Below are 23,454 nucleotides of genomic sequence, written 5' to 3'. Positions count from 1 at the left end.
CCCTTCCACGCCCCCGCCCCACCTCTTGCCCCCTTTCCAACCCCCTCTTCTTTGCCCTGGGTGGTTTCTTCCGAGGAGTACAGATAAATAGTCCTGTCAAAAGGCGCTGCACGCCGTGGTGCGCGCCGAGCCTGGGCCCGGGCGCCGACTTCTCGGCCACGCTCTCCCGGGTCAGCGGCGGGGCTCGTTCTCTGGGCTCCGCGCTTCCCGACCCCGGCCTCTGGTCCTCACCGGAGTTCAGCCTGGCCCCCGCCTCCGCGAGGGAGCGGAAGGCGGAGGCCGCGAGACTGGCCTGGGGGCGGAAGGCGGGGTCGTGGGGGACACGGCGATGTCCACCGGCTCAGGGAGCGACCCCGAGGAGATGGAGCTGCGGGAGCTGCAGCGCGGGTACCCGGTCCCCGTCTCCAAGAGGCCGCCCCTCCGCGGCGCCGAGCGCAGCTACATCTCGCCCAGTGACAACTCGTCCGCGGAGGAGGAAGACCCCGACGGCGAGGAGGAGCGCTGTGCGCTGGACGCGGCCGGCGGCGCCGGAGGCTGCAAGAGGAAGCGGCCCGGGGTGGCGGGGGGCGGCGGTGGCAAGAAGCCCCTCCCGCCCAAGGGCTCGGCGGCCGAGTGCAAGCAGTCGCAGAGGAACGCGGCCAACGCCCGCGAGCGCGCCCGGATGCGCGTGCTGAGCAAAGCCTTCTCCAGGCTCAAGACCAGCCTGCCCTGGGTGCCCCCCGACACCAAGCTTTCCAAGCTGGACACGCTCCGGCTGGCTTCCAGTTACATCGCGCACCTGCGGCAGCTGCTGCAGGAGGACCGCTACGAGAACGGCTACGTGCACCCGGTGAACCTGGTAGGGGCGCGGCGCGCGAGGCCCGGGGCGGGCGGCCGAGAGATGCCCGGCGCGCTCCCGGGCGCCGGGCAGAGTCTGGCCCCTGCGGAAAAACGGGGGTAGGGGCGTTCCGGTATGGGTGGTGAGGAGGCCAGTTTAGTTTCTCCCAGATCACCGGAGGGGCCAGCCATTTTCCTGGAGGAGAACCATCCACCCTTCTGTGTTTGCATCAGTCTGATCAATGTACGTGGTGCTTCGCCCAGTGACAGCTATTGTCTAATATCCTGCTTCCGGGCTAAATCTAAGTTCCATCTGAGTCCGCTGTCCCGTTGTAGATTGATTGGCAAATCTCCCTTCCTAGCTTTTTCCAGCTAAGCGTCTGACAGGTTTGAATCAACAAGCCTTACTTTCTGAAAGGAAGGAGGGAAGGCCGATCTCTTTTCGAAAGCCTTTGGGTTTTTCAATTCTTGAAGAACAGCAGAGGTTTCCCCAAACGGGATTTGTCTGGAAAGTCCCTCTCCGACCTGCCAATTCTCCAGGCTTGAGAAAGATCATATCCCAGTTCCTACTTGGAGCGAATGGCTGATTGGTGTGTGTGTGTGTGTGTGTGTGTGTGTGTGTGTGTGTGTGTTGGGGGGAAGGGAACTAAGCGACAAAATTCCGAATTCATGCAAATTTCGCGGAATCATCGTGAGGGCGGCATGGACGGACACCTCCCGTCTCACGTGATCAAAATACAGTAAAGTTAAAATCTTAGTTTAGAGAGAAGACACGCAAATTCCCAGAATACTGATAAAATCTGAGCTACTCAAAGCCAGGGATATTCCAGGGTTGCGTTTGGAGAGCGGTTTCGGTTTGAAGTCGTTTCTCCTCCAGTATCTGATGCTCTTTTTGATTTTACAGACATGGCCGTTTGTGGTCTCGGGACGACCCGACTCTGACACCAAAGAAGTTTCCGCAGCCAACAGATTATGTGGAACCACCGCTTAGATCGAACTCGAACTCACTTGAAGGGATTATTGGTTAAGTGAGTGTGTTTGGGGGTCAGGGAGAGAAGGGAGAGAGCGTGAGAACCCCCGAGAATGGGAGGACAGTTCCATTGGATTCTCCTAGACTCCCACCCCGGGACTGTGAACTCGACAGGTGGCGGGCGTGGGGTGCAGAGCCCCAGGGTTCCGCGGCGCGGCCGTCATCGCAGGATGCGGACGGCTAGGCTGCCGCGGGTTTGGGCGACGACACTTTACACGCGGACCCAGCTCCAACCTCGGGCTTTAGCAGTGTGGACCAACGCCGGCGCTGCAGTCTGAGCCCAGCGCGCAGCCGCCTAGGCGTTCGTTTCCAGGCTGAGCCAGATCTACATGGGTGATGGCACGACTCTGCGCAGCCCAGGCCTTTGGCGGTTAGGTAATTGTTAGAACGCGCTCTCGACAATCGGCTTCGAAGACGGAGGGCTTCACGTGAGACCTACCTGGGGCGCGTCTTTAAGTTGCAAAGAGAGTGTGGCACACCTGGGCCAGGTTTGTATCCCACGGGGCAGCGCCCTCCTGGCGGGCGCACGATGCCCTCCCCGCTCGGGGAGAGGTGGAGGCGCGCTTTCTGAGACCAACTCAGCTGGGTTTGCCAGGAGCGGCCCTGGCGGTTCGGCTTTCAGGTGCGGTCACCCCTCTCACTCCCCTCCCAGGCGCCCATCTCTCCGTAACCGGGCTTCCGTCTCCCCCCCCCACCCCCCTCCTTCTAGGCTTGAGCCTCCCATCCGGCTCTCCCCACTGAACCCGGCTCGGGTCTCCTTCGGCGCCTCCCTCCGCTCCCTCCTCCCACACCAACTTGCAGCTCCCCTCCCCCCCACTCCTGACTGTCCCCAGCTGGCCTCCCCGCTCGGGGTGGCCCCCGCCTCCAACACTGCCTCTCGGCGTCCACGTTCTTCCTCCGGCGGGGCGGGCCGCCGAGGCTGTCCCGTACCTAGTGACCCTGCTCCGGGGGAACGCGCCGCTGCGCCAGGCTGCACTACCACAGTAATTAGCAAATGTAAATAAATTTATTTTTGTATGAATAATAAAACGCGTTGTGAAAACCGAGTGCCCCTGGGGCGTCAGAATGTGGTCTTTGTTGCCCTTGACTGAGTGTGGTCTGGGAATTAATTTAAAGGTGCCCTCTTGGCTCTGGACGGGGATTAGGTCATTGTCGGCCGAGGGGGTTGATCACATTTGGATCACTGCAATTTCAAGCGTAACTCTCTTTCTATGATTCATCTTCTCAAGGCAAGGGTTACTGGAAAGCAGGAACTGGAGGCTTGTTAGGCCCTAAGAATCTTTTGGGGCCTGAGCCACACTCTTCAAAGTAATATATGTGCACTTTTTTCTTTTACACACACACACACACACACATATACACGATGATTTCTCCAGCCTAAAACACACTCCAGTGCTAACAATTGCAAGTAGCTCAAGAACCCCCTACAGCCCACATACCCGGAGTGGAGGATGGGTCTCAGGTCTAACTAGCAGAATAAAACCACAGTACAAGGACCCAGTTTATACTTCAGTAGAGCTTTTCTTTTTTTCAAATATTGTTTATATAGACTCTTGATGTAACTACCTGCAGTTTTTGCAGGAAGTAATAACTTGGGAAACCCATCACATGGTTTTGTAAACAGGTCTTTTTTAAAGGAGCATTCTCTTTGTAGAAACTTTAGAAAATTTAGAAAAGTGTGAAGGATAAAACTACCTAAACAACTGCCTGATTTGGGGTGTGTCCATTATTTTATGAAATTGAAAGGCAGTTTTCTTGCCCAGAGAGAGAAAATACAGCTGGAGTTTAGGAGGTGAGAGTGAGGTGAGGGAGCATAGTTTCCTGTGTTGAACTAAACCGAACCCAAACTCCGGAGAACTGCTTTCTGGCACCATTTTCTTGGGCTTTTGTTCATACCCGGTGGGGATCCAGTCTTCAGTGGCAGAAGTCAGCAGGGGGTTTCAGCAGGGCTCTCCGGTTAAAGGAGAACTTGGGAGTAACTAGTGACTGTAAACCTCATCACGGTGGTTAAAGGCACTTAGGCCTTTTGTAAGCACTGGAAGCCAGGCTTCTTGGGGGTGGGGTGTCTGCTCGAAGCCAGCTCTGAGTCAAGGTCTTTTCCAAAGCTTCCAGGAAATGAGGTCCTCTTCGAGGAAAGGAGGCATTGTTGTATCTTATTAAGGTGAACCTGAAGGTTTGCAGAACCAAGCTTGGAATCCAAGCTCTGCCACCCCCCCCAGACTAGTGACCCTGTGCAACCCCACTCAGCCTCAGTTTCCCTGTCTACAAAATGGGGTAATAACAGTGGCCACCTTGGAAGATTGCCGTCAGGAATAAATGTGATAATATTTAAGCAACTCTTCTAAGGCAGTGAGCAATGCCCGTAAAGGCTGACTGATAAATAAAGGAAAAGGGAGGGGAGGCTTTGGCAAATGGGGACACTTTAAACAGGTGGGACATTTCAGGAATCCAGTCTTTAAGACTAGGTCCTGTTTTGAAATGCCTGGATTAAAACAGTGAGAGAGAAGTGCCCCACCAGAGCAGAAACAGAAACAGAAAGAAAAGAAAAAAAAAAAAAAAGACTATATTTCTGGTGAATACAGATAAGAAAAAGCATCTGAATAAACAAGGAAATATTAGGGCACATTTTCATAAATAAAAAATATTTTGTTACTATAATTATATTCTTTCAGGACACTTCAGGGGCAAACCCACAGATTTTCTGCCCCTACTCTGCTCCCACCCCAAATAAGGGGGCGCTTTCACTGACTCACATACCCAGAATGTTGTTCTCTGCAAACTCATTTTTTATTGCACTTGATAATCTGATAATTTATAGAGAAGAAAAAAAACTTTCTCGAGAATTTTTTGCTCCATGGTTTCTGTAAAAAGTCCAATGTCAAGAATTATGTTATTAAAAAAAGAAGAAAGGGGCCAGTTTCTAGTAAGTCCCAATGAATCAGTTCAAATTGCTCCAGCTTCTGGGCACGGGTTGCTGTTGGGAGAGGCCTGAAGCACCTTGAACCAGTCCTTTCTTGATCTACTGTGACTATCGTGACTATCGTGAGCTCTAAGTGGTAGAAAGGCATCCCAAAACCGTCCTTATTTTTTCCCTTCATCATTTTCCTTTAGGGATTTGGGTTGGAGAAATAGGAGTTGGGGGCTGGGGTAATCAGCGAATTAAAAAAAGAGAGAGAAGTAAGTTTGTCCTTAGGGTTATTTCAATTTGATTATACTGCTGTGAGAGAAAAGTTGAAGGAAAAAAAAAAGTTTAAGAAATGTAAAAAGTACTGAATAAACAAATCAAATGAGTAAATTGAAAAATACTCTTCGGGGGCTTTTTGAGGGACCAAAGCATTATTATTAGTGAGACTGACTCAATCAAAGAGAACAAAAATCCCCTTTCACAGGCTCTTCCTAAGATGAATATTTTAAAAGAAATGCTTTCGGCACTGTAATTTTGAAACATTTAGGCGTTTCTCTTGGTTGTGGATGTAAAATTGATTTGGGGCATAGTCTTTTGCACTGAGCTTCAAGTTACAACTTTATTTTAATAGTCTGATGGCTCCTTCAGCGGACAGTGACAATGACCATCACTTTACAAAGGAGATTTTTTTTTTTTTTACTGGCACAGCTTTTCCCCTGGTGATAAAAGCTTCGTAAGTCAAAAAAAAAAAAAAAAAAAGAAAGACATCCCCCTCCTCTATAAAAAGAACTAAATGGAACACATCCTATTTTAATAGATAATAGGTAGGTAGTTTGGCTGATACTTTTGAAATAAATTAAAATGATAACCAAGAAATTCATTTTAGTAATGTCTGGAAGGGCAAAAAACAGCTAAGTTCATAATTGACTTCTCACTGCCCAGCATCTAACTCCCAGAAGAATTTACTAGGAGGTGAGGATTGGTCGCCTTTGTAAGTGGTCACCTGGCCACTCTCTTTTCCCTGGGCACTTCTGTTTATCCACCTGAGGACTGTCAGCGTGCTTACATCTTTGCACTCACCATTCATCTCCTTTTCTATGCCGTTTTGCCCTTAGTATTCTCTTTTCTTCTCTCTCCCACAACAGTGAAAGACGATCCAGAAAATTCCTTGGAATCCATGACTCTAAGAAGGTCTAGGAAGTAGCCAGAACCTGAAATCTACATGTAATGGTGTAAACATAATTAGCACTAAAGTACTAGTGCCTTGAATTTTCTCAGCCCTTGTGGCTCTGCTATCACCAATATGGGTTACGGATCAACTTTGGGGTCCTTCATTGCTTGTGGTAAAGAAGCTTGTGGAACAGTTAAGAGTAGGGGCTTTCAGTTTGGTGAAAATATGGTATTTGTACTGACTATTACTCTCATCAGTAGAAACGGGGAGGAGTGGGGAGCAAAGAGGAAGAGGTTTTATCTTTTCTTTGTTTGTTAAAAATTTTATATATTATTTTTGGGATTTTTAAAACTCATATTTCTTAAAAGATTGCACTCTGCTGTGTCAGATGTAGCTGGTTTCAGTCTAGTCCCACCATTTCACAGCTCTGCATCCTCACGCACTTTCCCTTTTCCCTGTGAGACGAGAATAATACATCCTACATCACAGACAGTATTGAAAATGGATTAAATGAGATAATTCTATTAAGCACCTGGGCAATGTTCCATAAATGCTAATTTTTAAAAAAAATATGAAGTCTTGATTTCTTTCCTTTCCTCTAACAGTAGTTCAGATGTCCTTAATTCTCCTGTAAATTTCTCCCATCATTCCCCATTGCCACTTTTATCACCTTGCTCTTTTATGCCACCTCTAATTTTCCTGCATTGAACTTTCTTTTTGTTGCCACTAAGTAGAAACTTTCATTTGGTTTTCTCTTAAAAAAATAAAGATCATAATGCTCAATATCAAAAATTATCCATGGGACAAAAAAACCAAATTCATTTAGGAGCATAAGATAGACCAATGGTTTTTGATGTAACAACACAAAAAGTTCGTTGATATGATTTCAGATTTCACATTGCAGCCAACCTTTCAGAAACTATACTTGTGGAGTCTTGGTGTAGTATCAAAAAATATCCACAATTACCTGAAGTAGTCATTAAAATACTTCTTCTCTTTACAACTACATATCTGTGTGAGGCTGGATTTTCTTCACATATGTCAATCGAAATAACGTATCACAACAGATTGATGTAGAAAACAGAAATGAAAATCCAGCTACATTCTACAAAGTCAGATATTAAAGAGATGTGCATAAATATAAAACTTTGCCACTTTTCCTATTAAAATGTTTTGGAAAACATAGTTATTTTTATTGAAAATATGTTATTTGCTTTCATATGTAATTAGTTCATTATGAATTAGCAAATGTTTTCTCTCAGTTTTGACTTCTAATCCAGTAAATATCAACAGATAGAAGCCACATAAACAAAAGCTTTTCAGGGTCTTTAAGATCTTTTAAAAGTGTAAAAAAAAAAATCAGAGGCAAGAAAAAGTTTGAGAACCACGGGCCTAGATCATTCCTAAGGCCCTTTTCATTGGTAAGATTCATGTTTTCTTGATTTTGTGGCCATCTCAGTAGGTCAGGAGCCTATAGATCAAGTCTAGATTGGATATAGGAGCAAACACTTGATCAGAAAGATTCTCTATAGAGGTTGGGATGACAGCTTAGATGGGAAGGGCTTTCTCCATGCAATGCCACTGTAGTCTAGCAGGAAAATCAGCAGGATCAACGTGTGCACTGGTTCCATAAAGGTTGCTCTCAGAAGAATCTCTGTATGGCTTCCTGCTCTTTCTGCCTCATACCCATCTCTCCTGTCTCCTACAGGCTCTTAATTTTGAGGCTTTGTAGCTTCAGGGCTGGACCTGATTTTCAGACGAAAGGGAAAGTGATGCCCAAAGTTCAGGACTGCAAAAATCCCATTTCTTTTGTCCATATATTAATATTCTCCAAGGGCTTTATTAGAATCATAGCCATTATATCATACTAATGAAGAAATTTATTTAAGGAAACATAGGAATCATTTTCACTATTCCTCAATAAAGAGTTTTTTATCTGTAGGCTTGCCAAGTAAGGAAAAATATGTTTATTCATGATAATATTGATTAACTTATACTGGGCACATTACTAAAGTAACTAAATGCCTTGACATACATAATTTGAGTAGAAAAGAAATAAAAACAAACAACAACAAAACCCCGGAGAATCCTCAAATGCCTTGAAAGCAATCATCTTCAAATGCAAAGAAAGGATCCCATAAAATAAAAAGCTCAGTGACATGAGTCTAAGAGACTTGGATGATCCTTAAAGAAACTGTTCCAAGAGCCAGGCAGTGGGAGTATCATCAGTGCAAAAGTAACAGCAGAAACTCCTCAGGCTAAATCCAATTAAGGAGCATCAAAATTGCATAGGGCAGTGCTTGAAGGGGTGGAAACCAAGGCCTCAGGAGCCTGAGGGGACAAGATGGGTAAACTGAATGTACACGGAGAAAAGGAGGGAGCTGTAAGGGGTGGAAAGACCATAGTTCTAACGCTATCTCAGACCTCTGCTTTGCTGGATATAGGCTATATGTTATGTTCTAAACGGAACATCTTAGGTGTTTCTCACCACACCCTATTCTGCTGGCTGTTCACATGCACAGAGCTCTCTGGCAATCCCTAACTTTTATGGGCTTTAATTATAGGTTTTCCCTCAAATAGTGGTGATGGAATAGGCCAAGCTATCCACCTTCTCTGCCTTGGTCCTCCTCTGACTAACACCATTTCTTTGGAGACTTGGGCTGGGATGGGTTGGATTCTACTAGATGATGGCGTATCTAATCACCAAAGATGGTCCCTGATGAACCAGGTGCCCCATTGCCCATGCCTTTGTGTAGAGCTGGCCCAGTGACCTGCTCTAACCAATAGAAGGTGGTGGAAGTGACTCTCTGACAGTTCCAGGCCTGAGCCTTAAGGACCAGCCATTTCTGCTTGTACTTATTTGAGATCCTTGAGCTTCCACGTGAGAATTCCAACCACATTTCTGATGGGACCACATGGAGAGGCCACACAAGAGAGACAGAAACCCTGAGTCTACACCCGAGAATGGAGGACCCAGCTGACAGCAAGATCAGTGAGATGGATGATCCCAGCGGGGCCAACTGTGGAGCATCTTATGGAAAATGAAGGGGCCATGGAGGACAGATAGCAGAGGTGAGCCATCTCTACTGGGCCCTGTCCTAATTCCTGATCCACAGAATTGTGGGAGATAATAATAATAGAGTTGCTTTAAGCTACTAAACTGGGGGTGGTTTATGACTCAGCGATAGCTAACTGAAACATACTATCAATTTCCACATTAGCCAGTTATTCACTTATGGATCATCAACTATGAGCCAGGACAGCGCTGGATGAATGAAATGAATGACATAGTTGCCTCACCTCAAAGAGCCGCCAAGGAACAGAGAAGTGGACGAATGGACTGATCCTTGAAGCATGGGGTGCTGTGTGCTATGAGGGGACATGGCCCTCCAGGAGGAAGGGTACAACACCCAACCTTGGATCTCCATGGAGGGCTTCCCAGAGAGCTGACAGGTGAGGCCAGGGGACAAGGCAGGGGAAGGGCTTCCCAGAAAGAACTGTAAGTCATGGAGGCCTTCCAATACTGGTCTAGTGACTGATGTTAAGGCCTAGTATGGCGGTGAAGAGCACAGACTTTTACCAGTGACTTAAAATCACTGAATCTCAGTTTCCTCACTTGTAGAATGAAGATATAATAGAACCTACCTGATGGGGTTGTTTGTGAAGGTTCAAAGCAACAGTGAATGTCAAACACTTAGTGCCTGGCATCGTAGGTCATCAACAAATGTTCATCTATTAAGTATCAGTGTCAGCATCACCGTCATCTCCACTTTGAGATGACCATTTGGGAAAAGTCATCTTCTTAGCACGTAGGAGAAAGTGCAAAGGGTCCCTGACCATTCGGAGCCCCTTATTTTTTCTTAAATCTGACAATTCTAAGCCTTTATCTATGATTCTGTTTCAGCTCTCCTCTAAAGGGATTGGCCTTTTAGAATTTTGAAATCTTCAAGGTATTGATTTGCACGACAAGCAACACATCTAGCTCGTTTTGGGATGTGAGAATAGATTGTTAAAATATATCTGTATGGTCAGGTCAGCTGGATAGAACAATGCATAGATTGATTATATGGCCATTATAACATACTGAGGTTATAAACAGCACCAACAATCTGCACAGATTCAGATGCACCCACAGGATGCACTCATGCTTTCCAACTCCCCTCTGATCTGACCCAGAACCCCTGCTCTGGAGGGAAATTTAAGACCCTGTGACCAGAACTGTCCAGGATTAGAATTCACAGACTCTGAGGTTCCCGTTGGCATTCAGCCCTCCTGATCTGAAGGACACCAGCAGATAAGAATTTGGCACCATGACAGCTATTTTCTGCAGCTGCTTTCGATGTGCACCGGCCAAGCACTGGGGAGTCTGCCTAGGGTGACAATTGGGGCCATCTGAGAAACTGACTAGTTGGGTGGCCTGGGGTAATCGCTCCCTTTTCCAACTTTGGCTTCTCATCGAAAACGAGGGCCCTGGGCTAGATGAAGCCTCCAGTCTCTGTCAGTTCTAAAATGCTCTATTTCTTGCGGGTCTTCTGAATGGCGTCAGTGATGCACTTCATTGGTACATTACAAACAGGGAGGCTGAACCCCTGAACAGAAGGACAAAGTCCATCTTAAATGTTTTAGATGAGCTCAAACCCCTCAGGTGTCTTCTGACTTGTTCTACAGAAGAACTGTGATTTTTCCACGTGACTTTATTGTCAAGTATAAACTTCACTGCAGACTCTTCATTTCCATTATAAATGCTCAGCCTTACAAGGTACTAAAGGCTTCTTCAGTGTGGTATAAAAATCAAATAAGTGCAGCAATTGTGGTATTTAAACCTATTTCCCTCTAAAGGCAGATTTTCATTAGTTTTAAAAAATGATAAAACAAGGAGATTGGTCAGACCTTTGAACAAGCATTCGAAAATTATATTTGGTTTACCTCAGACTAACAATTATAGTGGAAAAACACTGACCTAAATAAAAGAAACTTCAGGAAAAAAAAAAGATGGCTTTCTTTAAACTCCTAGAGGCCTAGGAAATGTTGAAATCTGGTCTATTGTTCCAAGAATCTGGTGAATTTTTTCCCTCTTTAGGTAGGATATTTTCCCATTGCTTTCCTTTAGTACTTTTCACCTTTGTGATTTCTCAAACTCTTGATTGGTGCTTTAGCATTTTACACCTGTGAGGTTGTTCCACATCTAGAGATGAGATGTGATTCACCTGAGCCCGGGCTTGTGGAATGCTCCCTGGCTTGTGGCATGCAGGATGGGCTGAAGGACATGTGAACTGGACAGACAAGGCAAGAGAAACTGAGCCCTTAGGCTGAGGGTGGCAGTGGGAACACAAGGGGTGGGTTCAAGAGACATTTTGCTGCTAGAATTGAATTGACTGGCTTGTGAACTGGATGTGGGTCGAAAGACAGGGAGAAATTAATGATGACTACAAGGTTTCTAACTTGGGCCAGATAGTGAACAGTACATCATGAGTCATCATTTATCACTAAAATTTAAAAGGGTAAGTTTAAAAGAGTACAGAATTTAGAAACTCTTCCGTTCATTTAGGAACTCTACCATCCATTTGCCTAACAAGATTTTTATCCAATTTAGTCTTGTTCTAGGGGTTCTGATTCGAAGGGGGTACTCTAACAACTAAAAGCTGAAAGAGAGACAAGGACTCCTTCGTTCAGAAACACAAATCTTGGAAACAATGAGCCTGCCCTGGTTTTGCATGAGCTTGACTTTCTCCTGTCCCTAAATTGTAAATGTCTTCAGATCAGGGATCACGGTTTTTCATTTTGTGTTTTTATGAAATCATAACCCTGGAACAAAGCAAGTGCTCAATAACTATTTAATGAATTAGTCCTAAAAGAGAATAGTTACTGCTACTCTTTGGTTTAAATTATTTTTCTGTTGTGAAATGATGGTGATTTGGGAAAGTCCATTCTTTAGAGCCACCTGAGATACATAATCATCACAGGCAACCAGGACACTGGCTTAATCACAGACAACCAGGACATGGCTTGACAAGTGACACTAGTTCCTGCCACACATGCAGTGCATCAGCTCTGCACAGAATCTGATGGTTCTCGGGATCCCTCAGACAGAAAGGAAACTCATTGCATGAGTATAACATAGGACAAAAGCTTTATAATAGGAAGAGAAACTAACATTGTCAACATGCTAAGTCTCGTGCTATGCACTTTACAGAGAGTATCTCATTTAAATCTCTCCTTAGACCATTAGGAAGTCTCTGATATTCTTCATTTACAGGTAGGAACACTGAGGGCCACAGAGCTTCAGTAACTTGCCGAGGGCCACACGGGGCATAGGTGATAGACTCAGAGTTTAAATTTGGTTCTCTTTAGCTCAGAATCTAAACCCTTAACCAGCCCCATCGCATTGTCTCCCCAAGGATGTCTCCCAGGTAGAAAGGAAACTGGTGGGAAAATGGTGCCCACCAACCAGGCCACCTTAGCCTTGGGTGTGAACTTGGGACAATGGATGCGTCACAGAGTTATACCTGGTTCTGAGTGCTTAAAACAGCCTGCATGTGGGGAAAGGAGCCAGGGTCTGTCTGCTTAGCGGGCAGTGCTAACCAGAGTCATCAGGGAAAGCCACTTGTCATTTATAAAGACATCTGTTTCTTTTTGGTTATGCTTTCCTATTTATCTCCTAATGAAGGTGATTTGAAAAATGCCTGATGTCTGTGTGCTGAGCTAAAAGAGGCAGATCTATCCTCAGGTGGGATATTTAGCTCACAGAATTATATACTCTTGGAGAGCCCAGCAGTGGAGGCACCCCCCAACTCTGTCTAGATTAGCCAATCAGATTAGATATGTGTAATAGAGAATTGTGTAAGTGAGTTGAGGAACAGACAACTTTCCACCAGCAACAGGTGATTCACTATTATCCATTTTCACAAGGACAGGACAAGAGATAATATGTCTGAACTGAGACATGTGAGAATTAGGGTAGACCTAAGGAAGTTATCTGGTAGAGAGGTTTTCTAACCATCTAGGATTAGGGATTAGGAATTGTGGAATTAGGTAGGACCTGTGGTATCCATTTCATAGAATCACGAAGTCACAGCATTTTAGAGCTAGAAGGTGTCTCATAGATAATCTACTTTGTGTTCATCATAGTATGCTAAAAATAATGAAAAATAAAGACTAATCTAAATACCTACTGTGATTACCTAACCATGGGCTCTTATACAACAGTTAAAAATTATGGTCCCCAAATTGTGTAACTACATAGGAAAGGCTTATGATATATGAGCAGATAAGAAATTATAATTTTAATAATGATAATCAAAACCAAAATATTCATTTTATAAATAAGGAAAGTGAATCTGGATCTTTGGAAATTGGATATGGCTTCTCAACTATCTGGGATTAAAGAAAGTCTCTGCTTGAAGATTCGGCGTTCATTCCCTTATCATTTAAGGTCATTTCTTATCTGTTTTTTACTGGCTGGTTTGTCCTCCTCTTCCTTCTTTCCACTCATCCTTTTCACTATACCATCCTCCCTGATATGCAGAATTAATTCTACGTCTTCTATATTCTTGCAACACTTTATATATGTCTTCATTTTTTTAAAAGCTATTAAAATATATGCCCAGGACTGCAAGGGTGGTTTTAACATAAGCAAATCAATCAATGTAATATATCACATTATGGAATGAAGCGAAAAAAACCTACATGACCATCTCAAATGACACAGAAAAAGCCATTGACAAAACTCAACACCCTTTCATGATAGAAACATTCAGAAAACTAGAAAAAGAAGGAACTTCCTCGATATCATAAAGGGCATTTATGAAGAACCCACAGGTAACATCAAACTCAATGGTGAAAGACTGAAAGCTGTACCCCTAGGATCAGGAACAAGACACAGATGCCCACTTTCACCTTTACTATTCAATATTGCATTGGAGTTTCTATGCAGAGCAATTAGATAAGAAAAATAAATAAAAGGCATCCAAATTTAAAAGGAAGAATTAAAACTGTCTCCATTCTCAGATGACACGATCCTATACACACAAAAGAATCCACAAAAAGCTACAAGAGCTAATAAATGAATTCAGCAAAGTTGCAAGGTACAAGATCTGCACACACAAGTCAGCTGTTTCAATACACTAGCAATGGCCAATCTGAAAAGAATATTAAGAAAATTCCATTTACAATAGCATACAAAAGTATAAAACAACTAGGAATAAATTCAACCAAGAAGGTGAAAGACTTGTACACTGAAAACCATAAAACATTGCTTAAAGAACTTGAACAACCAAATAAATGGAAAGGCATCCTGTGTTCAATGATTGAAAGGCTAAATATTGTTAGGATGTCAGTACTACACGAAGTTATCTACAAATTCAGTGCAATCTCTATAAAAATTCCAATGGCTTTTTACGCAGAAATGGAAAAGCTAATCCTCAAATTTGTATGAAATTGCAAGGAACCCCAACTAGTCAAAACAATCTCAAAAAAGAAGGAATCGGGAGGACTCACACATTTCCCAATTTCAAAACTTACTACAATGCTATAGCAATCAAAACAATGTGGTACTAGCATATAGATAGACTTCAAGACCAATGGACTAGAATTGAGAATCCAGAAATAAATCCATACTCTATGGCCAATTGATTTTCAAAAGAGTGCCAAGACCATCCAATGGAGAATAATGGTCTCTTCAAAAAATGGTATTGGGACAACGGGGTATCCACAGGCCAAAAAATGAAGCTGGACCTCTATCTCACACCAAAAATTAATTCAAAATGCATAAATGACTTAAATATAACAGCTAAAACCATGAAACTGTTAGAAGAAAACATGGGGGTAAATCTTCAAGACACTGGATTTGGCAGTGGATATAACACCAAAAGCAGGAGCAACAATAAAAAATAGAGACATTTGACTTCAGCAAAATTAAAAACTTCTGTGCATCAAAGAATATTACCAAGAAAGTGGAAAGATAACCTACAGAGTGAGAGAAAACATTTGCAAATTGTATTCTGATAAGGATCTAGGAACCAGAGTATATAAAGAGTTCTTATAACCCAATAACAAAAGGGCGAACAATCCAAATTTTTTTTAAATGAGCAAAGGATTTAAATAGATATTTCTGCAGAAAAGATATACTAGTGGTCAACAAACACATGAAAAATGCTTACCATCATTAGTCATTAGTGAAATTTAAATCAAAACCACAATGAGGTACTACTTTACACCCACTAGGATGGTTATGCTAATAATAAAAAAAGGACGACAACAAGTATTGGTGAGGATATGGAGAAATTGTAACCCTCCTACACTGTTGGTGGAAATGTTAAATGGTTCAGCTGATGTGGAAAACAGTCTGGGAGTTCTTCAAAAAGTTAAACATAGAGTTGCCATGTGACCAACCAATTCCACTCCTAGGATTGAAAACAGCTACTCACCAAGTATATACATACAAATGTTTATAGCAGCACAATTCACAATAGTCTATAAATGGAAATAGCCCAAATGTCCTGAATAAATAAACTGTGGTATCACCATACAATAGAATATTATTAAGTCATAAAAATGAATAAATGCCACAATGTGGATGAACCCTGAAAACATTATGCTAAGTGAAAGAAACCAGGCACAAAAGATCACATATTGTATGATTCAATTTATATGAAATGTCCCGAATAGATAAATCAATCCATCAGGACAAAAATGCAGATTGGGTGGTTGCCAGGGGCTGGGATGAGGGGAAATGGGGAGAGACTGCTTAAAAGGGGTTTTAGTTTGTAATGATGGAAATGTTTTGGAACTAGATGGAGATGGTGGTTGCACAACACTGTCAATGTAATAAATGTCACTAAATTATTCACACTAAAATGTGTCAGGTGAATTTCATCAAGTATAAGAAAAGAGTCATTTGAAACCCACCTTCAAGGGCAGTAAATACATCTGTCGACAGACGTTTCTACACTATATTATTTGCTTACATAACCACTGTTTCTGCTATTTTGAGAACTCTCTGCAGCTCAAGCTCTTACCACAGGATTCCATCAGAAAAATAACTGAATTGAAAGAAGTTTTTGAGCTCCATCCAAGGGGCCGTCATGAAAGGATGTGGTTAGCGCGCCATCTAGTGACCAATTTACAAGTTGCAGCAAACCCTTAGCCTGCATACATTAACCCCGAGGTTACTTTTGCCTTTTCAAACTCGAGTGGTTTAGGTCACTGGTCATGAATAAAAAGGCCGGGGTTACACGCCTTCTTGAAGACTTCAAATTCTAAAATAACAAAACACTCTGTCTCATCCTGGATTCCCTAGGGGACAGAGCCTGAAGCAAAAGCGTCCGTGCTAACACCTTATCGGGGAACTGCGATCACAGGAGAGAGGAAGTGGAGGGAAATGGGAGCGAGGCAGGGACGGAGGGAGAGCAAACCTCAGGCGGTACAGAGCGAAGTTGGTTACAGTTTGGGGACGAGCAGGACGTCCTCAGAGAGGCCGCAGGAATCTACCGGGTCCCCAAAGGGTGGTGGTGCTGGTGGAGGTCCTGCGGGAGGGATGGGGGTGAATTTCCTGCGCGCTCCATCTCCCTTTCCTCGAGGTGCGCTCCAACCCGGAGTCTTCTCCAGCACTCCTGCCCTGGGCACCACGTGGTGCCCGGCCCCGCCCCCCTCCGACGACACAGCCCCGCTTTGATGACGCCCCTACTCCCACCCCCAAAGTGACGATTCCCTCCTGGTTACGTGGTCCGCTTCCTAAAGACAGCCAGGGTGCTCAGTAAAATTTACTTTCCTGGCGGTGGAACGTCTTCCTCCGCAGCCATCAAGGGAGCAGCCGGTGGAAGGGGTATTTCTGGAGACTTAACCCTGTTGGAGGGAATCCAAAGAGGCTTATAAACTGGTCTCTGCAAGTGTGTCAACATGTTAGGGGCGCCCAAACACAGCCACTATTTCTTTTGCCTGTGGGCCATCTGGAGATTCTCAGATCCCCTGTAGTAATTCTGCAAGGACACTCTTGCCATTAGAGCCCGTCTAGAAAATCGATTTAGGAAGTTACCCGTAACTACTGTTTATTAATGAGATACAGATATATAGCTAGCTCCTGTTGCCTTGTGATTTGGTCATATTTGCAAGCAATGTGACAGTTCTTAGAGGATATTTATTTTTTGCGTTGGAAGGAGGGAGTAGTTATTCAAGGAAGGGCCAGAGATGATCATTTCATTTGAACGTCCAACGGTCCTGTGTGATGAGATGAGTGGGGAAGATTATTATAATTATTGCCACTTTACACGTGTTAGACCCAGACCTTGTCTTTAAGAATAAATACGAAGTGGCAGATTCACTTGCTGTATTTTTATGAAAATACTAGACTCATTCTGCTCCTTTTCATGGAAAATCTGCATCCCACATGTACAAACTCAACCAACGTCTGTGTTTTCAGATGAGAACACACATTCTAGAGCAGTACCGAGTTCTGTTCACTTTGTCCATCTTGGGTATTCACTCCAGGAAAATAGTACTATGGATAAAAACAGAAGCATCGAAAAAATGTTAACATAGATTTTTGCACTTCGAACTGCTTTAATTAATCTAAGCATATGTAAAACTGGTCATTTAAAATGAACACATTAAAATATGGGTCTACACTTCTCCCTTGTGGTCGATAGTGGTATCACAGGAATGAGCCGTGCCAGTGAGACAGAAATGCAGTGATTTTGGGAAACTGCTTGTACTGTGGTGGTTATTACTATGGTGCAGAAGTAAATTCTTTCATGGTCGGTTAACTTCTCCAAACTCTCAGTTTCCTCTTCTGTAAAATGGAGTGAATACCTGAGTGGCTGAGAGCAGCTGAAACTGAAAAGACTTTGCTCTGTACCTGGCCCAGGTGAGCGCAAAAGGGATGATGCCTTCCTCTGTTAAACTAGAATGACCTCAACTGAAACGCTAAACGTAAGCGCTTGTAACTGAATTAGTCCACATCTCATTCTAATTTATTTGATTCTATATTAAAAATGCACCTACCCTATGCATTTTAAAACCTTTCCAAAATATAAGTAACCTATCTAAACATCTTTTCCTTCCTTATTAATTTCGTAGGAAAAAGCTCTTCAATGATAATTTTGAGATTCCTCCTTTGAATTTTAAAAAGTAATCTTATTTTTCCTTCTGTTGTATTCTGGAGCCCTGGATCTCAGATTTTTGGATTTGCGAGAAGAGGAAATTTCACCAAAAAAAAATCCACAAAAGGGACGGTCAATTTTTATGTTGCCAAAATCAGACACTTAAAAACTCAAGTTCCAACTATTATCATGATTTCAAAAATGACAGAGTATCTGCCACTCAGAAAAAAATGTAGGAAGGATGTTATTTCAAAATGAAGGGCAGCCCTTTCAATTGGAAAACTTACTACCTTGTTTTAATTTTTCCTCCGACAGCCTTCAGGAATTTTGCTCACAGATGGTTGGCAGCAGTGAATTTTTTTTTTCCAGATTAGCCAAAATCAAGGACATATAGATACGTGACAAGACACAGAATGTGAATGTGAGAGTCTTCGAAGATTTCTCCCTTTCTGGAAAAGTCCTGTATCTCCTTCCTGGTCTTTCAGTTTGCACGGCCATGGTGACTGGCAGTCCGCACGGTGTCGTGGGTCTCTTTCCACCCAAACATCACAAGGCCAGGAGCTGTCCCTCGGCTTCTATGATACAGCACGCTCTTGGTTCCCACACCCCCCCCCCCTTCCCTGGCTATTTCTTGTTAGTCTCTTGAAGGCCCAGCTGCCTCTACCTGTTTCTGCCCACTGGTGCAGAGGCCAATCTAATTCCTATGATGGTCCTTTGAAGGCAAGAAAACAGCATCACATTCATTCTAAAGATTCTCTCCAAGCTGAGAATCATGAACTCTTTCATCTGCTGTTCATTGGTCATGACACCTACACTCTAGAGGCCTGGCTGCCCTCCCTTGGATGAGGAGTTCAAGTTTGCAGATGTTGCTCTCAGCATGGGGTGGATTCCAGGAACGGCATTCAGCAGAGTAGACCCAGCCTACTGTCTCCTTTGCTCTATTCATTACATTCTTATTAATGCAGCCCAGAATTGTTGCTATTGACAAGCATGTCACTTTCAATTCTTTTTTTTTTTTTTTGACTTCAACAACAGTAATTTATTTTCTCTGGTTCTGGAGGCTAGAGGTTCAAGATCAAGGTGTCGACATGGCTGCTTTCTTCTAAGGGCCTCTCTCCTTGGCTTGTAGCTGCCCAGAAGTCTTCTCTCTGTGTCCTTACATGGTCTTCCCTCTGTGTCTCAATTCCAGGTGATTTAGTTTCTTTTTCACACATTCTACCGCTAATCTATTTAATCTCTACTTGCACAGTTGTGTCTTTTTATCCCCAATTGCATGTCTGCCCATTTAACATTAAACTGGCAAACTAAAATTAGCCTGTAAGTTTTTGTTTTAGTTGTGGGCCCCAATTAAATGAACGATGGAGTCTCTAGCCATTTGCTGTGAGGTTTTATTAATTTCTCAAATTTGTTTCCCTATTTGGGAGACTGAAAGAGAACCTACTTGTGGAAGATTCAGAGAGCTCAGCAGGTCTGGAGGTTAACAGAGAACAGAGGAGGCCAGCTCTCTTTAAATATTGGAAATGGTCTAATCAAAAAAAAAAAAAAACCAACTTAGACAATGAGAATACGGTTCACTTTCTCCCATTCTGTGTCTTCTGCTCTTTTGTTTCTTATAAGACACTTGTCATTGGATTTAGGCCCCAGCTGGATTATCCAGGATGATCCCGTCTTGAGATCTTTAACTTAATTATATCTGCAAAGACTGTTTTCCCAAATAAGGTCACATTTACAGGTTCTAGAGAGTGGAAAGTAGAACATGGACATATCTTTTGGGGGGACACATTCAACTCACTACAATGGGTCATCCTATGGACTCGGGTTCCATGATACCAAAGACTCTGGTTATCACTTTAGTTGGCTTTTTAGTTTTACTTTTTAAGCTTCCTATATAAGCTCATCAGTCACCACCAATTACTCACCCTACCCCCAGTTTCTTTTTCTTTTCTTTTCTTTGGTATCATCTAGCTTATCTAATTTATCTGGGGTTGGATTTCTTGGCACAGACAACGTATTTTCTGGGTGGTCTCCAAACCAACTGTCTGAACTTGATCTCGATTTCTGATCTGTTCTCATTACTGAGCAGCTGTAATATGACAGGAAGGCTTTGTGGGACCAGTTCTAATGACATTATCGTTTGGAGCATCGTGGGCTGCATTTGTCCAGCGGCCTGAAAAGTGAATGCTATAGATTCAAGTTTCAGCCTGACATAAATTGTCAGATTAGTTTCTGGGTGGTGATAGTTTTACAAATATCTTCTCCCTATCTGAGAATTCTTCCTTCTGCCTCTGGTCTTTTGATGATCAGAAGTTTTAAAAATTAATATAAGAAAACTTATAAATCTTTTTCTTGATGTGTAGCAAAAAATTGTAGAAACATATAGCAGAATTCTACTTATATAAACTGGAAACACAGGCAAAGTTATGCTATATGTTGCTTGAAGGTACACACCTATCTAGCAAAAGTAAAAGAAATGCATAGAAATAATAAACGCCCAATTAACCATGGTGGTTATCCCTTGGAGAAAGAATGGAGTGGGATTCAGGAAAGAAACACAAAAGGCATTAAGTTTATTAGTAATATAAATATCATTTTAAGCTGAATGGCAGGCACAAAACCAAAGTAGTCCGGAACCCACCCTTCCTCCTCCTGCCAGACTTTTCTACCTTGGGAGAATGCCTTAACCTACAGAATCTTTAATGTCACTTTCAAGCTTAACATCAGTTTCACCATTAAGCATTCAGCAAGAGCTCTCTGTCTGTATATTCTGGTTGGGTATGAAAACTGCACTGATGTAATCACTGTTCACCTATTCTATGTTACTAGGGAAGGTTGTGGGATATATAAGAAAGTTTTGCTCTTTTATTGATAATATACATTTTCTAAGAATTTTCCATTTATAAATATCATATACCGTATTTCTAGAAGACAAGTTGAAGTGATCGGTGGCTAGAGAATTTTATAAATATATACCAATGATTTGTCTTTTTAAAACTTAACTTGTTTTTATTCATTTCCAGCAAACACACAATTTATGGTTCAGACATTCTCATTAGGATGGGCTCTTAGCCAATGCAATACTCACATGCCTTTTTTCCTGACTATAATCAGGGGAAGTGGAGCTTGGCAAATACAATTCCCTGTGAAGACAGAGCAGGAACAGGCACTACTATACTCTTGAAAGGTTGTGTTTCAATGTCACAGTAAATTCGACTCAATTCCATTGACTTTTATTGAGTACCTGCTGCCTGGGGCGCTTATCACGAGATCTGCTCCCCATCCTCAGAATCTTTCCCTCTAGTTGAGGAAGAAGGAGGAGAGAAGGGTAACATGTACAGCAACTTCTATTAAGGTGGAGATGCTGAATTTGAGCTTATTCCATTTTATGCTAGTTTTCTCAATACCTTCTCTCCTTAACCTAAGATTATTACTGAGAAGCCAATGCTGACTATTCTAGCAGGACAGTTGGATCATTCTCAAGCACAGTCAGATGCTTGCCAGTGAGTGACCTGCAATGTTTTCACTTCTAGGGTAGGAACCCAAACAATCTATCTCTAGCACTCTCTAGTAATTTCTACACAGTAGCTTTCTCTATTGAGACAGGGCTTGAATTGCTTACAAAGAAAATCAGACTCAGCTTCACTTGGTCAAGTTGCTTGCTCCCTCGGAATAATGAGGTGGATTTTTCCACTGATTATAACCAAACTGGAAGATCCCCTAAGATGAAAGCTATGCCGTGACCTGACATATCCATGCACCTGTGATGATCCCTAGAGTAGCAAGATGACTTTGGGAATGAATGGACTATGGATGGACTTTGTCATTCTGTTTAGCATTTAAAATAGACATAAAAAACAAACTTATGGTTACTAAAGGGGAAGGGGGAGGAAGGGATAAATTAGGAGGATGGGATTAACAGATACACACCACTGTATATAAAATAAACAACAAGGATTTACTGTATAGCACAGGGAACTATATTCAATATCTTATAATAATGTATAATGGAAAAGAAACTGAAAAAGTGATACACGAATCACTTTGCTGTACATCAGAAACTAACACAATATTGTAAATCAACTATGCTTCAATAAAAAAAAATTAAAATAAAATAGATGTATTATCATAGGGCATTAAGAATCTACCAGAAATATAATTTTGGTTAATTACAGTTATTTATTTATTTATTTATTTATTTAATTTATATAAATAGCTAGCAAATGTTGAGTGCCAGCACCATGTTAAGGATGTTTCATAGATGTTTGCATTGAATCCCTACAATAACTTTCTGAAGTGGAAATTATTTATCCACATTACTACAATGAAAAAACCCAAGATTCAGGGAGATTAAGTGCCAAGGTTGCCTGAGCGACAGAGCTGGGAATCAAAGCCAGGGCTACCTCACTTCCAGCTCCTGCTCTAACCACATTCTATTGCTTCCTGCAAAGTTTTTTTTTTCTCCCCCCAAGGAAGCATTGTTTGGGGGCATAGCCTTTAGTTCAAAGGGACACTTAGGAAGAGAAAATGCTCCCTTTATCTGTTAAAGAAGTTGTTGGGAAATCTATAGGTCAAAGAGTAAAGACGTAGGTACCTCGTAACGAGAAGAAGAATTAAAAATGAAGCCAGCGGGGCAGTACTCTCGTCCGGTAATAGGGGCGGAGCAAGCCCGCAGCCGTTATCGCGAGAGCCTCAGCGGCGTGCGAGGGCTTGCTCCGCCAACAGGCAGCCTCGCAGTGGTCCTCGCAGCAGAGAATGTGGAGAGACGTGGGCGCGGCCTTCTCCCTGGACCCCTCCAGGCCCTCCGGCCTCGGGGCCGGCAGGGGAGCTGGGGGACCCGGCGACAGGCCGAGGGCTGTGTCGTGCAGAGCTCCAGAGCCCTCGCCACAGCTGCCCGCTGCCCGCGCCCGGGCCTGGACCTAATGGTGGTGGCCGTCTTCACGGGTCGCGGTCCATGGAGGCCTCAGCAGCTGGAGGATATGGGCACTGCCATTCAGGTAAGAGCTTCAACCAGCTTCGGTCTCTCCATTCGTGTGCCAAAAATTGGTACAGCTTGGGTCAGTTGTCGACCCCTAGCAGGGGGCCAGAGGTCAGGGGTAAGTTGCCAGGACTTCGCCCATCATTACTTCACGTCCCCCTCCGTGGTTGGCACTGTTCTCAACGAAGGGCAGTTATTGTGAGCTGGGGATTGGTGTGAGCTGGGGATTGGTGTTCGCTACAACACGTATTCCTATTGATCCTATACAATGATTCCTTCCAGTTTAAATGAACACCCTGAGGGCCGGCTGGGTCCTGGGCGCCTGGCTCCCTCAGTGACGACGGCTGGGTTAGGGTCTGGGGACCTGGCCCTGAGGGCGCCACCAGCTGGGATCTGCCTCCTCAGCTGGGCCTGGGCCCTGGGGGGAGGACCCAGACCGGGTGCTGGACGAACGCTCCCGGGCAG

At 43.5% G+C, this 23,454-nt stretch overlaps 1 protein-coding gene across 1 annotated transcript; it reads left to right on the top strand.

The window, feature by feature from the left end:
* The first annotated feature begins 328 nt into the window (after positions 1 to 328).
* On the top strand, positions 329 to 1,807 carry MSC (musculin). The gene is made up of 2 exons (XM_061172018.1): positions 329 to 838; positions 1,721 to 1,807. The coding sequence occupies exons 1-2, from the start codon at positions 329 to 331 to the stop codon at positions 1,805 to 1,807; spliced, it is 597 nt and encodes a 198-aa protein (XP_061028001.1).
* Positions 1,808 to 23,454: the final 21,647 nt, after the last annotated feature.

This window comes from Eubalaena glacialis, chromosome 17 (genome assembly GCF_028564815.1).
Source record: "Eubalaena glacialis isolate mEubGla1 chromosome 17, mEubGla1.1.hap2.+ XY, whole genome shotgun sequence".
NCBI classification, from domain to species: Eukaryota; Metazoa; Chordata; class Mammalia; order Artiodactyla; family Balaenidae; genus Eubalaena; species Eubalaena glacialis.
The sequence above is the reverse complement of the archived record's forward strand: the minus strand, read 5'-3'. Positions and strand labels throughout refer to the sequence as shown.